General features: G+C 48.8%; 3 protein-coding genes across 3 annotated transcripts; 1 reads left to right on the forward strand and 2 right to left on the reverse strand.

The window, feature by feature from the left end:
- Positions 1-433: 433 nt before the first annotated feature.
- BDR25DRAFT_249390 (phosphatidylinositol 4-kinase-like protein PIK1) lies at positions 434-3,992 on the reverse strand. Its single transcript, XM_033686013.1, has 5 exons — positions 3,850-3,992; positions 3,665-3,754; positions 3,510-3,606; positions 796-3,458; positions 434-746 (listed from the first exon to the last, which is right to left on the reverse strand). The coding sequence occupies exons 1-5, from the start codon at positions 3,927-3,929 to the stop codon at positions 707-709; spliced, it is 2,970 nt and encodes a 989-aa protein (XP_033554272.1). The 5' UTR covers positions 3,930-3,992; the 3' UTR covers positions 434-706.
- Positions 3,993-4,147: 155 nt separating this feature from the next.
- Positions 4,148-6,218, reverse strand: BDR25DRAFT_249391 (sporulation protein-like protein RMD1). Its single transcript, XM_033686014.1, has 2 exons — positions 4,626-6,218; positions 4,148-4,575 (listed from the first exon to the last, which is right to left on the reverse strand). The coding sequence occupies exons 1-2, from the start codon at positions 6,099-6,101 to the stop codon at positions 4,477-4,479; spliced, it is 1,575 nt and encodes a 524-aa protein (XP_033554273.1). The 5' UTR covers positions 6,102-6,218; the 3' UTR covers positions 4,148-4,476.
- A 4,292-nt stretch (positions 6,219-10,510) lies between these two features.
- Positions 10,511-11,998, forward strand: BDR25DRAFT_364226 (SET domain-containing protein; the record flags this gene model as incomplete). The annotated part of the gene is made up of 4 exons (XM_033696834.1): positions 10,511-11,296; positions 11,333-11,467; positions 11,525-11,836; positions 11,903-11,998. The coding sequence occupies 4 exons, from the start codon at positions 10,511-10,513 to the stop codon at positions 11,996-11,998; spliced, it is 1,329 nt and encodes a 442-aa protein (XP_033554274.1).
- Positions 11,999-12,027: the final 29 nt, after the last annotated feature.

A 12,027-nucleotide genomic window follows, 5' to 3' on the forward strand; every position in this document is an offset into this window, starting at 1 on the left:
GATTTCTAGAGCCGTCATTGGTCTGCTACTGCATTTCGTGCACTGCTTGCAGCATTTGTCGCAAGAGAAATCTCTGTGAGGTTCGTAATCAGTTCACATTTTGGATGACAAAAGGGCTCGGAAGTCGGAAGCAGGAACACCCGGTATCCGTTCCGAGAATTGTAAGCAGATCTAAGAATTCTCTCGACATCATTGGCTCATCTGGATCCTGAAGATACACGAGGTCTTTCGCACAGATGATGTGAGACTGGACGATTTTAAACGGAGTCTTTGTTCTGAGAGGCTTGATTTAACTTCAGGACATGTTCCTCCTCTACTGTTTCACACAGGTAACTTTGAATATCGAGATCCTTCTTGCGAACCTCCTGATTTCTTGCAACGATTCGCACTCTCCGTTAATCTCACAGATAAAAGGATATTCACTGTACTGAGTAGGTATTATACCTGTTAGATGTATGTACTAAATCCTACTCTCATATCCCCCACCAAAGCAGCCAGGCCACCACTACCATCAATCCAAATCAATGCCGTGCCGATGAAGATCCCAAAATGCTCCAGGAGATGCATGCAAGTCATAAGTTGAGGGAGCTACATCCTCAACGTGATGCCCTATTAAAAACTAGAAAGAAAATTCTCCACTTTTTAGAGTATCAGTATATATGAGTGGCAGGCAGATGGAGGGATGCGAAACGAGATATGGCAGGAATCAGTATATGCCTTGGGTTCGATATTGGAAAGTGTCGTAACTGCCAGGCTTGTCAGGGGAGCTCGAGGAAATCAATATAAGGAACTTACAGTCGGGTATAGTAACTCCCAACGCTCTTGGCGATTAGCTCGTCCACAAAAACGTCTGCCTCTTCCTTGCTGAGATGAAGCATCATCCTGGCACGTAACGCGTTCGTTACACCGGCGCCTCCAGCCGCAAAACACGGCAGCTTGCTCTGTTTACCCATCATGTCAACTAGCATAATCAGCCTCTCAGCTTCTCGCCTTAATGACCGAAATGCCCTTTTGGATAGCGATTTGAACTCTTCAAAGGCCGGAGAGTTCATTCCACCCAGAACATCGACATACTCTTGTGTGAGCTTGAAAGGAGCTGCTTCAAACCCCATTGATCCAGGGGAGTTGGACAACATGAAGCCAAAATCGATATGGATGATATGGCCTTGGTTATCGATGAGGAGGTTTCCATTATGACGATCCTTAAGCTGTAAAACATAGCAGATGATGCTATACGCCGCCAAGGAGCGTGTAAAGGCACCAACACCCGCGATGTAGCTGTCTGACTCCGGCTCACCGAAAGTTTTCACAAAATGGTCCTTTAGTGTGGCAATCCGCTTTCGAGGATTCGTTCCAGCGGCAATGGTTGCCAGCGTAAGACTGCGTTTCAACGAATGCAGAGACACGCCGTTAGTGATGGTCTCGATAAGCCCAGAAGATTCCCCGGTAACGAGAATCCGCATGCGCTTCGTCCAAACAGGCACTTCCGCATCTTGCCAAATCTTAGTGCAAACCTGGATGAGTTGGCAAGCAAAAGCCTCTTGGCGAAGATCAGCGCCTGTTTTCACGATAACACTGAACAGATCCCAGTTTTTCATGTGCCCATAAGGCGATGAGCGTCGTATGCGTTCCTTTTTGGCGCTCCATTCTTCGCCAAACGTTGCAGCACTAGGATCGTCCCGATCACCTTTTCTTCGCATGCCTCCAGTCTTCATGTCATTTTCCATGCGCGCGGCACCTGCCCCAGGATTGGTTGCAACTGTCATACTATCGTCAAGATCAACGGGCTCCGCAGTAACAGCCGTAGGATCGGAATCTGCCATTATCGTATCGAACGTAGGTGTTGCATCATCTGACAAGAAGTTCTGCTCTTCTAGATTTTGCATACTCGCGATGATCTTAGCTTTGATGGCAGCAACCTCGGTCTTCGGTCGCTTCGAGCCACTGGCCTCAAGTTGTGCCAGCATTTGGGCAGCGGTGCGCATATGCGTTGCAAGGGCAGAGAAATCCGGTTGATCGCCGCTTTGAGTCCCCCGGCTAAGAGGCATTGTCATTTTTCGGGGAGCGGGACTGCTCGTCCTGCTGATTTCCATATCTGATGTCCTTGGAGTGGAGTTTGTAGCCATTGAAGACATGGTATTCGCTCCGCTCGAAGACCTAGGTGCCGGTACCTTCCCATTGGTGACTGCGCTAGGAAGCGTCACCCTCTCAAGACCGGAAGCAAGGTCATCCTCATCGAGATTCTTGATAAGGGAGGTGCTGCCAAGGTCACCGTTCGCAGGCTCAAACACACTGTCAGTTCCATTTGGTGGCGTCCGATCGTTAGCCAAATGTTCGGCATTCGTGATGTCGAATAGACGACGTTTGGAAGTGCCTTTCTCAAGCATCAGCTTCTCCAACAGCTGCTGATTTTGCTCTGTATCTGGGTCAAAGTCAAAGTCCTCGTTGAGAACTTCAACCATCAGCAAATATGGGACTCTTTCTGCACTGTTCAGACTAGTTGCTTCTGCTGGATTTATTCGAACTATGCGATGATGTTGGCTATGAGAGGCGACTCCATCTTTGAGTGTCGCGGGAGATATGACGGGTATGTCGACTTCGGCAGGAAGATCTTGCGCAATTAGTGCAAGCTCGGCCCTTAAAGCGCTCAAACGAGCCGGCTTCGGCACAATAACCAACCGGTTGGAGATGTCCTCCAGCGCACTCAGGAACTGAGTTTCATTCCGGAAATAGTTCGACCGCAACAGTCGTACTTTCTGCATTCGAGACAAGGCCGTCGGTGTCAGAGGCCTGGGTGGTTGTGCGTGCTTGCGGTGAGCGTGAAGATCCACTGGTTTCGGGGTTAACCCAGCCGTAGCCGGTGGAGTGGGAAGAGGCGAAGTGCCAGGGCTTCGAAATTCAGGCAGGGAGGACGAACTAAGGCGGGCCTCGGTGCTCACAGCAAGAAGAGAAGGTCGCAAGTGCCCAGACGTAGCTCTAGTGGTATTACCGGGCCGGGCCGCTTTTCTCCTCGCGTCTTTTGGGTTCTGCAGTTCTCTCGGACGGGAACTGGAGGCCTTCGATGACCTCTGATCTTCTGGATCTGAATGGCCTTGGGCGGACCTTGGCCTTCGTGGCTTTGGAGACGCAGCTCCGGCCACTGTATGGCTCCGGCCGAGCTTCTGCGTCTGGACATTATCCGATATGATGTCCTCGACGGGCCGGGGTTTGCGCGCCTGTGCAATTGCAAGAGGCCCAGCGTGCCTGGGGAGAAAGGGGGCCGCAACGCTTGCAATCACCAAACTGGAAAGGACCGTGACAGGCAAGATGTTCTCCTTAATCTTCTCCCTACGCAGGGGCTCGGCAGAACCGAAGACGATACGCTGGACCTTGTTGTATATGCGCCGACATGTCTTGAACGCGTTGGAGCTCGGGTCACTGGAGAGGTCATGCAGGTAGGTCTGGAAGAGCCAGAAGGTCTCGATATAATTGTCAGCGGCTTCGCGGCAAGAACAACGTGTCCACCTCACCAGTAAAGCGCCATTGACCGACTCCTCGCACAGGTCTATTATGAACTCCTCCAAGGCCATAGACTCATTGTCGACGCTGATAAGGAGGTGGCATAGTCTGCGGGCATAAGCTCAGGTGCTTGAATGGCGGAGGCGGAGGGTTGGGGGAAGCGCACTGGGGAAGGAAGAACTCGATCTCGTCGTAGGCAAAGTGGCGGAGCTTGGAGCACAGCACATAGTGGATGCCGACATGATCTGCATATCGTCTGCGAGCACGGAGAGCGTCAGTCATCCATCTTGGGAAGCTGTGGCGGTGTGGTGCGGCGGTAGACCGGCCGCGATGGAAGTTTTGGAGACATACGACAGGTACGCAACAGTGAGCGAAGGATCGTGGTTGAAGTGATCCGACTCTATGAAGCGCTCTAGCAGATTCCAACTCATCTGGGACGGATCATTGGGGCGTGGTGGAAGAGAGAGGCAGTCTCATGGCTCGTTCGAATCGACATGTAAAGGGTGCACGTAGAAATGGGGCACTTGCAGGGTTGTGGAAGCGGGCACTTGGCAGCCCATCCGCGCTATCCCTGAAGCGTTTGCCTACGTTCAATGGCTGTCCTCAACTCTCTTGCAATTCAAGCCACTCTTGCTTGCGCTGTGAATTACACACTCCTAAATTATTACTCTACATGACTCCTGGCTCTCCCTCCAACGACTACTTCCTCTCCACTTTCTTGCTGCCTGTCTACGTGAGCACCCCAGTTGCTGTCTCAACCTCCTTAAACAGCTCAACCGCCTAGCTGTTCGCGTTCGAACATGCGAAGAAAACAATGCCAAACCATACCAATGTAATTGTTGTCGACACCAGTGCGCCTACCTACCTAACTTATAGGGTTGACACATTAATCCAATGTCCTTCTAATCCATAGATATGATACAAGAAGAGAGAATGAGACATACATATATACAAAGGAGAGGACCGATGATTTGGTTATTAATCGCCTGCTGCATTTAGATCGACAAAGATGTTGACGGCTGCTACCACGACCTCCGCAAAGATGAGGATGATGACGATCCATTCAAGCAATTCGCCCTGAAAAGTATTAGTTTCTTGCAGCAGTGTTGGGTGGTCCGTACACTCACATGTGTTACTGTCAGCTGATCTTTGAGCACGGCGAGGAGATCCCCAATAACGTTCAGCCGCTCTGTTAGAAGTCCAACTCTTTGGTCCATCTCCAGGTAACTCCGCACGGCCTGGTACACGGGGTCCAATTGCGGTTCCGCCCACATCAGCTCTGGTGCATCGAGCACTGATCCTTGGAGGTGTATGCTGATACGGAGAATGAACAGCTCGCCAATCTGCATGTTGATTTGCTTCTTGTTGAGGTTGATCTTTCCCGAACTAGCAATCTGAGCAGGAATATCCTTCGTCTCATCGATGGTGTTGTCTACCAGGTCTTCGAAAAGTGACGTTTTGACACTCTGAGATAAGGCGTGGCTAATCGCAAGCTTGGTCATGTAATTCTTCTTATCCCTTAAGCTGATGAAGTCGTTGTATATCCGAGCCTGGTATTCTCGAGTATAGTAGAAATTGAATTCTTCCGTTTCAATCTCGTCTTTGCCAAGTTTGTCCACCTCGAACTTCGCAATCTCTTTCAGAAACCGGCGCTCCTCCGCCAGCGACATTCCCCAGATGACAACCGTGCCATACTCGAACAGAAACACTTCAGGGGTGTGGACTTGAGTGTCGAAGTCAGCCGTCTCCAGAGATGGATCCGAATCCGCATGCACCTGCGAGGGTCGACGAGGGCGTACAGAGCCCTCTCCATTCCCCAAAGATGTGTCTTGCCTGTCCGTATGCAGATCTATCAAGTTCTCTCTCCGCCTTTCACTTTGGGCTTCGACTTCGATCGCACTATCCGAGAACCGCCGGGGTCGGTCTTCGGAGTATCCGTCCTGAACGCTGGTGCTTGTCACCTGTTCCGGGCCTCGCTTCCCATAGTTGTACGGAGAATATATGCATTCGTCAAAGCGCTTGGCAAGGGTGCCTCTTAGTCGCATTTTGCCTTTCAGAAATCTCATGAGGTCGTCCATTTTGTACGATGCTGCTGTGCAGTACGCCGTAACTCGAGGTAGCCGTTCCCGATCTGCTTTGCCCAGTCGTGCAGCATCCCGCCTCGCAGTAGGATCCTTTATCCGAGTGTACTGAACGTAGACATCGCGGCCACTCTCCTCGTCCGGTCCCTCTACACCTTCTTCGGGATCCGGCAAGAGCTTGAGCTTCTGCGCAGTTCTTGTAGTTCTTTGAGGGCCGATTTTCGGCGCAGGTATGCTTGGTGGAGCAGTCGGTGCACCTGAGCTGTTCCTCCTCCTTAGCTTGTTGTTGAGAGTTGATAGCATTGGTTGGCCGCCATAGCTGGATGGAACCTGCTGCATCGCGGAGGTAGAGCCGTAATGCGAGTGGGCTCTGAGCGGTGCAGGCTGCTTAGGACTACTCGAAGTGACGGTAGGATTGAACGTTACGGTGCGCTGGGCTTTTGGTGGTATCGGTTTGCTTGGGGTGGAGGCATGGGACATGGATGAGATTAGCGGCGTGGTCTCCATGGAGCTGGACGCCATTGCTGATCGGGACGATGATGTGGGAGGCTGGTCGGAAGCTATAAAGAGGCCATGATTAAAATAGTGTGGCGAGCATTGAATTCACTAGTAGTAGACATTTATTCTGGGTAGGTGCCGTGTTGGCGTGAGCGTATTGCCCGTGAAACATTGAAATGACGTTCTTGGGTACGTGCACGGACCTCGCGCTAAAAAATACGATGTGAACGACTCCTAACGGTTGGCTTGCAGCTGATAGCTTGACGTGCAGGCAACTTCATTGGAGCACTGTGTAGAGTCAGCAATGAGAATGGCACTTCTGCTGTTCCAATAGTTCACACAGTCTGCCTGAGCCCTCTCTTGCTCTTGCTTTCTGTCTTACTGCCATTTCCTATTTTCTTTTCTTTGTATGATTATTCTTTCGGCATCTCCTACATTATGGTGGGCAGTGGAAGGCCTTTGATGCTTCTGTAAACCTGGCAAGCAGTATTAAGTATCCTCTCTGTTCTTCACACCTACCCGCTTGTCTCGTCACAGGCTTGCGTAATCTTGATTCCAATGCCCTCTTGTCCTTGCTAATCTCAAGCGTTGCTTAAGCAATACACATCTTTTCCGCCCTTTCCAGCGCACATCCTTTTTCATCTTGAGCAGTAGATTTATCGCTATTGACCCTTGCAAAATGCTAGCAAACAAGTTAGCTGTTCATACATCTCTCCTAATTGCCTGCTAATACACTCACTTATATATTGGTATTCCTCTGCCTACACTGTTGTTTCCAATCCGTCTTTGTAAATTCACTTTTCTATGCCTGTTCTAAAACAATGTCCTCTTAGTATGGAGTAGGAAATTTGATTGGTATTAACCTCGGCACAATACTAGCAAGTACCGAAACATATATTTATTGTTTTTATACCTCGCCTACTTGCCTGCTAATATTCCTCCACATACACTTCTAACATCTATCCCGGTGCGGCGAGCCACCCGGCGCGGCGAGCCACATCCCCTGGTACCTTGTCTTGAAAGCAGTCGCAAGAACGCATTCCTATTTATACTCAAATTTTCCTTGCTGTAAACTATAGCTTGGCAACCCTGGACCATCTGGACACCTCCAGACTCAAATATTACACTGTGCATTGTCGCTCCTTTGCCTAGTCTATACATAATATCGTTCTGACGAGATATTTAAATATCTCTGTCACAGCTTCACTAGCGTATTCTCATCGGTTTCAATGATTATAAAGGATAATATACCAATCTTTTAACCTTGCTATCAGGCTGAGAAGGTTCAAAAATCGATTCATGGAATGTTGCCACGCCGATCGGTACTTCCCAATCAAAGCCTGTCGGCTCCGAAACGAGCCCGGCTCCTCAGACCCAATCAAACGTCTGGAAAAATACAGAGATAGTGTTTTAATAAAAAAACCCTTATTCTTAAGCTGTGGCTTGGTTCTGCGTTTGGCTCATTTTGAACCGGGGAGGAATGCCCTCCGTCCTCTTCAAAGCGCGTCGCCCACCACTACAACTTCCTGAGCCATCCAGCACGTTTATGGATTTTACTTGTATCCTTAATTCTTACAAAATTCTACCACTTCTGAGAAATGTGCACTCACGTGTCCACCAATTTCATGGGAAGCATCATTAGATTAACTAGTAGTAAAGAGCGTGGTCAAAATAGTTTAGTTTAGTGCATTCCTATCTGCAATAACGACTCCTGCAACGCCTAACCAAGCTGAGATAATAGAACCAAAACCCCTAGTCTAACCTGTCCTGCTGCAATCTTAGATCATCCGCGCCTACTAGTGCAATTCGTTGCTCCGCGCTCAACCAGCCTGCAGGCTCCAACACTTCACTCAATCGTGGCGACTTCGCGCTTGGCTCGAGCACATCTCCTGCTGCCGGACATGCCTTGCGCTTTTGTCCACCTGTACTCTTGCCTACAGCTTTCGTAGTCTTGTCTTCAGCTTTTTTAGCTTCTTACTCAGCCTTTTTAGCTTCTTTCTAAGCCTTCTTTGCCTCTCTCTTAGCCTTCTTAATCTCTTTTGCCTCCTTTTTAGCAGCAAGCTCTGTTCTTGCCTTGTCTATATCCTCCTAGACTATCACCTTTGCCATTCCTACTACATCAGACTTAGTGGACCGGCGGACTTTGCCCTTGTTATTAATTTCAGCCAGAAATTCATTTTGTCCCTGTAGGGTGGCACGTTCTGCAAAGCATAATTAGGCAGCGTTGATGAGTTTCTGTTGCAGTTTATCTTTATACTGTCTGTTTGCTTCGTCATTAGGGACCTGTCTAATCAAGTTCTACAGGGATATAAGAGCCTCTGCTGATACTGGCGTTATGGCGTTACAGGCGTATGCGGTACCTCCTGCGTACAAGAGCCTACTCCCTCACGCTAAGTTCTGGAGCTGTTAGTTCATGGAGAGGCTTTGGCACGTCACTGAGTACCTTGTCAGGGTTGAAGGGATACAAACCGGCCTTGGACCACCTAGCTCGTATGTTGCGAGGTGTGAACGCCTTGGTTCTTGTAGGGCTGTATAGATAGGTAAAGTGCTCCTTGCTGATTGTTCCTACGCAACTTTGCTCTAGTTGCTCAACTTGTTCACGGTAGGCTGCCTTTAAAGAGCTGAACACTGAAACATCGCAGAGTTAAAGCTTGTGTGACGTATAGGAGAATTCGGCAGAGGATGATATTGTTATCAAAAAAATACTGGAGAATCTCGAGCGTTTTATGCGTCCTAAAGCCATCTTTGATTAGCACGGGTGGTTTCCTGTTAGTAAGTTCTTTTGTTTTGGGATTGAAAATATGCTTGAGTCACTGTAAACTGATATAGGAGTTGGTATATCCTTTATTGGATAATGTATAATACTATCTAGGAGTATTATACGTTGTCTAATTTGCTCTATGTGTTGACCCTGGTCAGATTATCATTAGATTCAGATACCTACCATCAGCGCTCACACATTCTATGGCTGTTATGTTTGTGCGTTTGATACGCGCACCTCTTTGACCTCGCTTGTTATTCTTGCTGACTACGACTTTGACTGCCTTCAGCATCGAGAGGAGAGTGCCGGTCTCATCATAGTTCCACACATTGCATGGAGGTATGTCCGAACGCTACAGCACTGGCCTAATCACCTCGAACCAGTGTACAACTTTGTCATATATGTCGAACTGCCTCCAGCCCAGCGCTTGCTGTTTGCTTGCGGTAAGTTCTAGATGGCGTTTATAAAAAAACTGCGGCCAGTTCTTGTAAGGAGGTTTACTTGGCCTGTCTTCTAGATCTCGCTAACAAGCAAGGCTAAAGGCTATTGAACGTATGTACCCTACTTGAACAGACCGTCCCAGCGCATCTTGGTGCGCCAGGAATATGGCAAGGGCTTTCTCTTCCTACGGGTAGAGATAAAGCTGGCCGTCATCCTTGTCTTTCTTGGATTGTTGACCGCGGGCACGATGTTGAAGGGTAGTCCGACAGACATCATTGTCAAGTGCTTGTTTCCGCAAAAAATCAGAGGATCCTTGCGCCAGTACCTAACCAGCTTTGTCCATCTTAGCTTACTGCGGTGGTGTTGTTGTGAGTAGGAACCGGGCGAGGAGGCATGAGACGAGCGCGAAGGACTGAGGTGGGACTGCGCTTGACCTTGTGAGGGGGCCCATATTTGGGCCTGTCTATTTTTAGCCGTCCGCAAATCTTGAGTTCGTTTGGCATTGCTGTATGGCAGTCGAAGACAAGCTCCTAAGGAATTGCAGAAACTTGACAAAGTTAAAGCTTGAGATTGTTTGTGCAGGAATTTGCAATCGGGATGGGCTGCAAGGAACGCGGGGTCGTTGCCCTGCAAGGAGCCGGAACCTCCGGCCTCCGGAAATGCAGTTTAACTTAGCGACTGTTGCAGATGTGAGATGACTAAGCCAACTAACAACCTCAAGAACAGCTACATGCACACGACGCTAGACACAGATCTAGCCAGATCAATCTAGAATATCAGCAATTCAATATTCTGTGCATTACGTGATTTAATCGCAGTAATCACATCAATCCAGAGTCTATCTCTCTCAACTTATTGTTGCCTTGCTGCCTTTCAGCACACAGCGTGCAGGCACCAAGGATGATCTAAACCAATGATAACACTATTATCGACATGTGAACTCCCCTAAACAATCTATCAAAGCCACCAAATTCATCTTTTCAGGATGGCAGAAGAACGGTTTCTTGCTTTGTTGCTGTCTTTTTCGAGTGAATCTATGAAGTGATTCTACGTTCAGAATGCCTTTGAAAAGCTGTATAGCTGTAGGCATAAGTCAGTCAGGACACCAGCCTGTTGTGTAACAACGGCCGTAGCCAGTCGCAGCATGCCACAAATTTCAACCAAACTTTCAGAGTCTAGCAGTTCCTCGTGAAGATTACAAGAAACAACATCAACACTAGCTGGCACCACGATGGCTTGTTTGTACACCATACAAGAGATCGCCGGCAAAGGTCGAGGCGTCCTTGCTGCAACCTCTATTACCAAGGGAACGCGGATTATCTCCGAACCTCCGTTGTTCAGAGTATTCCGCGGCGGTAGTTCCAAAGAACAGCTTCATGAGGCCATTTTGAAGACAATAGCTGACCTCAATGGAGAACAACGACAGCAATTTCTTGCCTTGCATAACGCATTCGATGATGAATCTGGCCCAGAACTGGGACGAGTTCGCACCAATGCCTTGCCTTTGGGATCCGATGCTATTGAAGGCGGCATATTTTTGGATTCGTCGCGCATCAATCATTCCTGTATTCAAAATGCCCAGAATACATGGAATGAAGATCTCCAGAAGCTGACGATCCACGCCCTCCGCGACATTTCAGAAGGAGAGGAGATCACTATATTCTACCTCACAGACCGTCCGAACCGCCAGGCACGGTCCGAAGCCTTGTTGTCATCATTTCGCTTCACCTGTTCGTGCAGCCTATGCTCTTTGCCAACCAACGAACGCCATAAGAGCGATACGAATCTGGACGAGATCAAGAGACTAGATGAATTAATCGGCGATGGGATGACGATATTTTCTGCGCCTTTGCAAGCATTGCATAATGTACGAAAGCTGCTAGCCCTCCTCGATAACGAAGGCTTTGCCGACGCGAGCGTCCCAAGAGCATATTACGATGCCTTTCAGATTGCCATCACGCATGGTGACATGGCAAGAGCATCAATATTCGCGGAAAGAGCAGCGTCTAATCGTATAGTAATGGAGGGTAAGGATAGCTGAACTGTACAGAAGATGGAAAGATACGCCAAGGACCCATCTGAACACTCGGCCTACGGTTATACTGGAAAATGGAGGACGGAAATGGTCGATATTCCGAGTGGACTTGATAAAGATGCGTATGAAGGCTGGCTTTGGAAGGAAGAGCAGGTAAGCGATGGTCAATATGCGAACCTTCGAAGTGAGGTACCCTTTCCTTCGTTCAAGAACCTCCCCGGGGACAATGACATCAATATGGAATATCTTGGGATCATAGATGGCTTTCACTACTCCCCTATCAAACATTGGTGCTTCTTAGGGGAGATTATTGAAGTCGAGACAATCTTCCGTCTGCGGCTCATTGTAAAAGACAAGGCCAACCACCGAGTCCCAATCGCTTTCCATACAGACGAAGGGGGCCAGGAGCTTGACCAAGCACTTTTACAACATGGATATACAGTTGCGATACTCTATGCAGAGCATCACGGGTTCCTGGACATGACGGAGGGTATCCGCCACGAAGTTCCGAGCAACATCAAAGTATGTTTCAATACCACGGTAATGCGTGTAATCAGACTATAAATGCTAATAAGCCACTTTATTCAGATATTTCCACTACCCTCTCGCATGCCCAGGGAGATGAAGACGATAGCGCCCCCTAGGCCGGGCTTTTGGTGGGCGGATTCGTTTTCAGCTCCGTGACGAAATTGGATCACACAAAATAGAACACA

This window comes from Lindgomyces ingoldianus, assembly GCF_010093535.1.
Source record: "Lindgomyces ingoldianus strain ATCC 200398 unplaced genomic scaffold BDR25scaffold_1, whole genome shotgun sequence".
Classification (NCBI taxonomy): domain Eukaryota; kingdom Fungi; phylum Ascomycota; class Dothideomycetes; order Pleosporales; family Lindgomycetaceae; genus Lindgomyces; species Lindgomyces ingoldianus.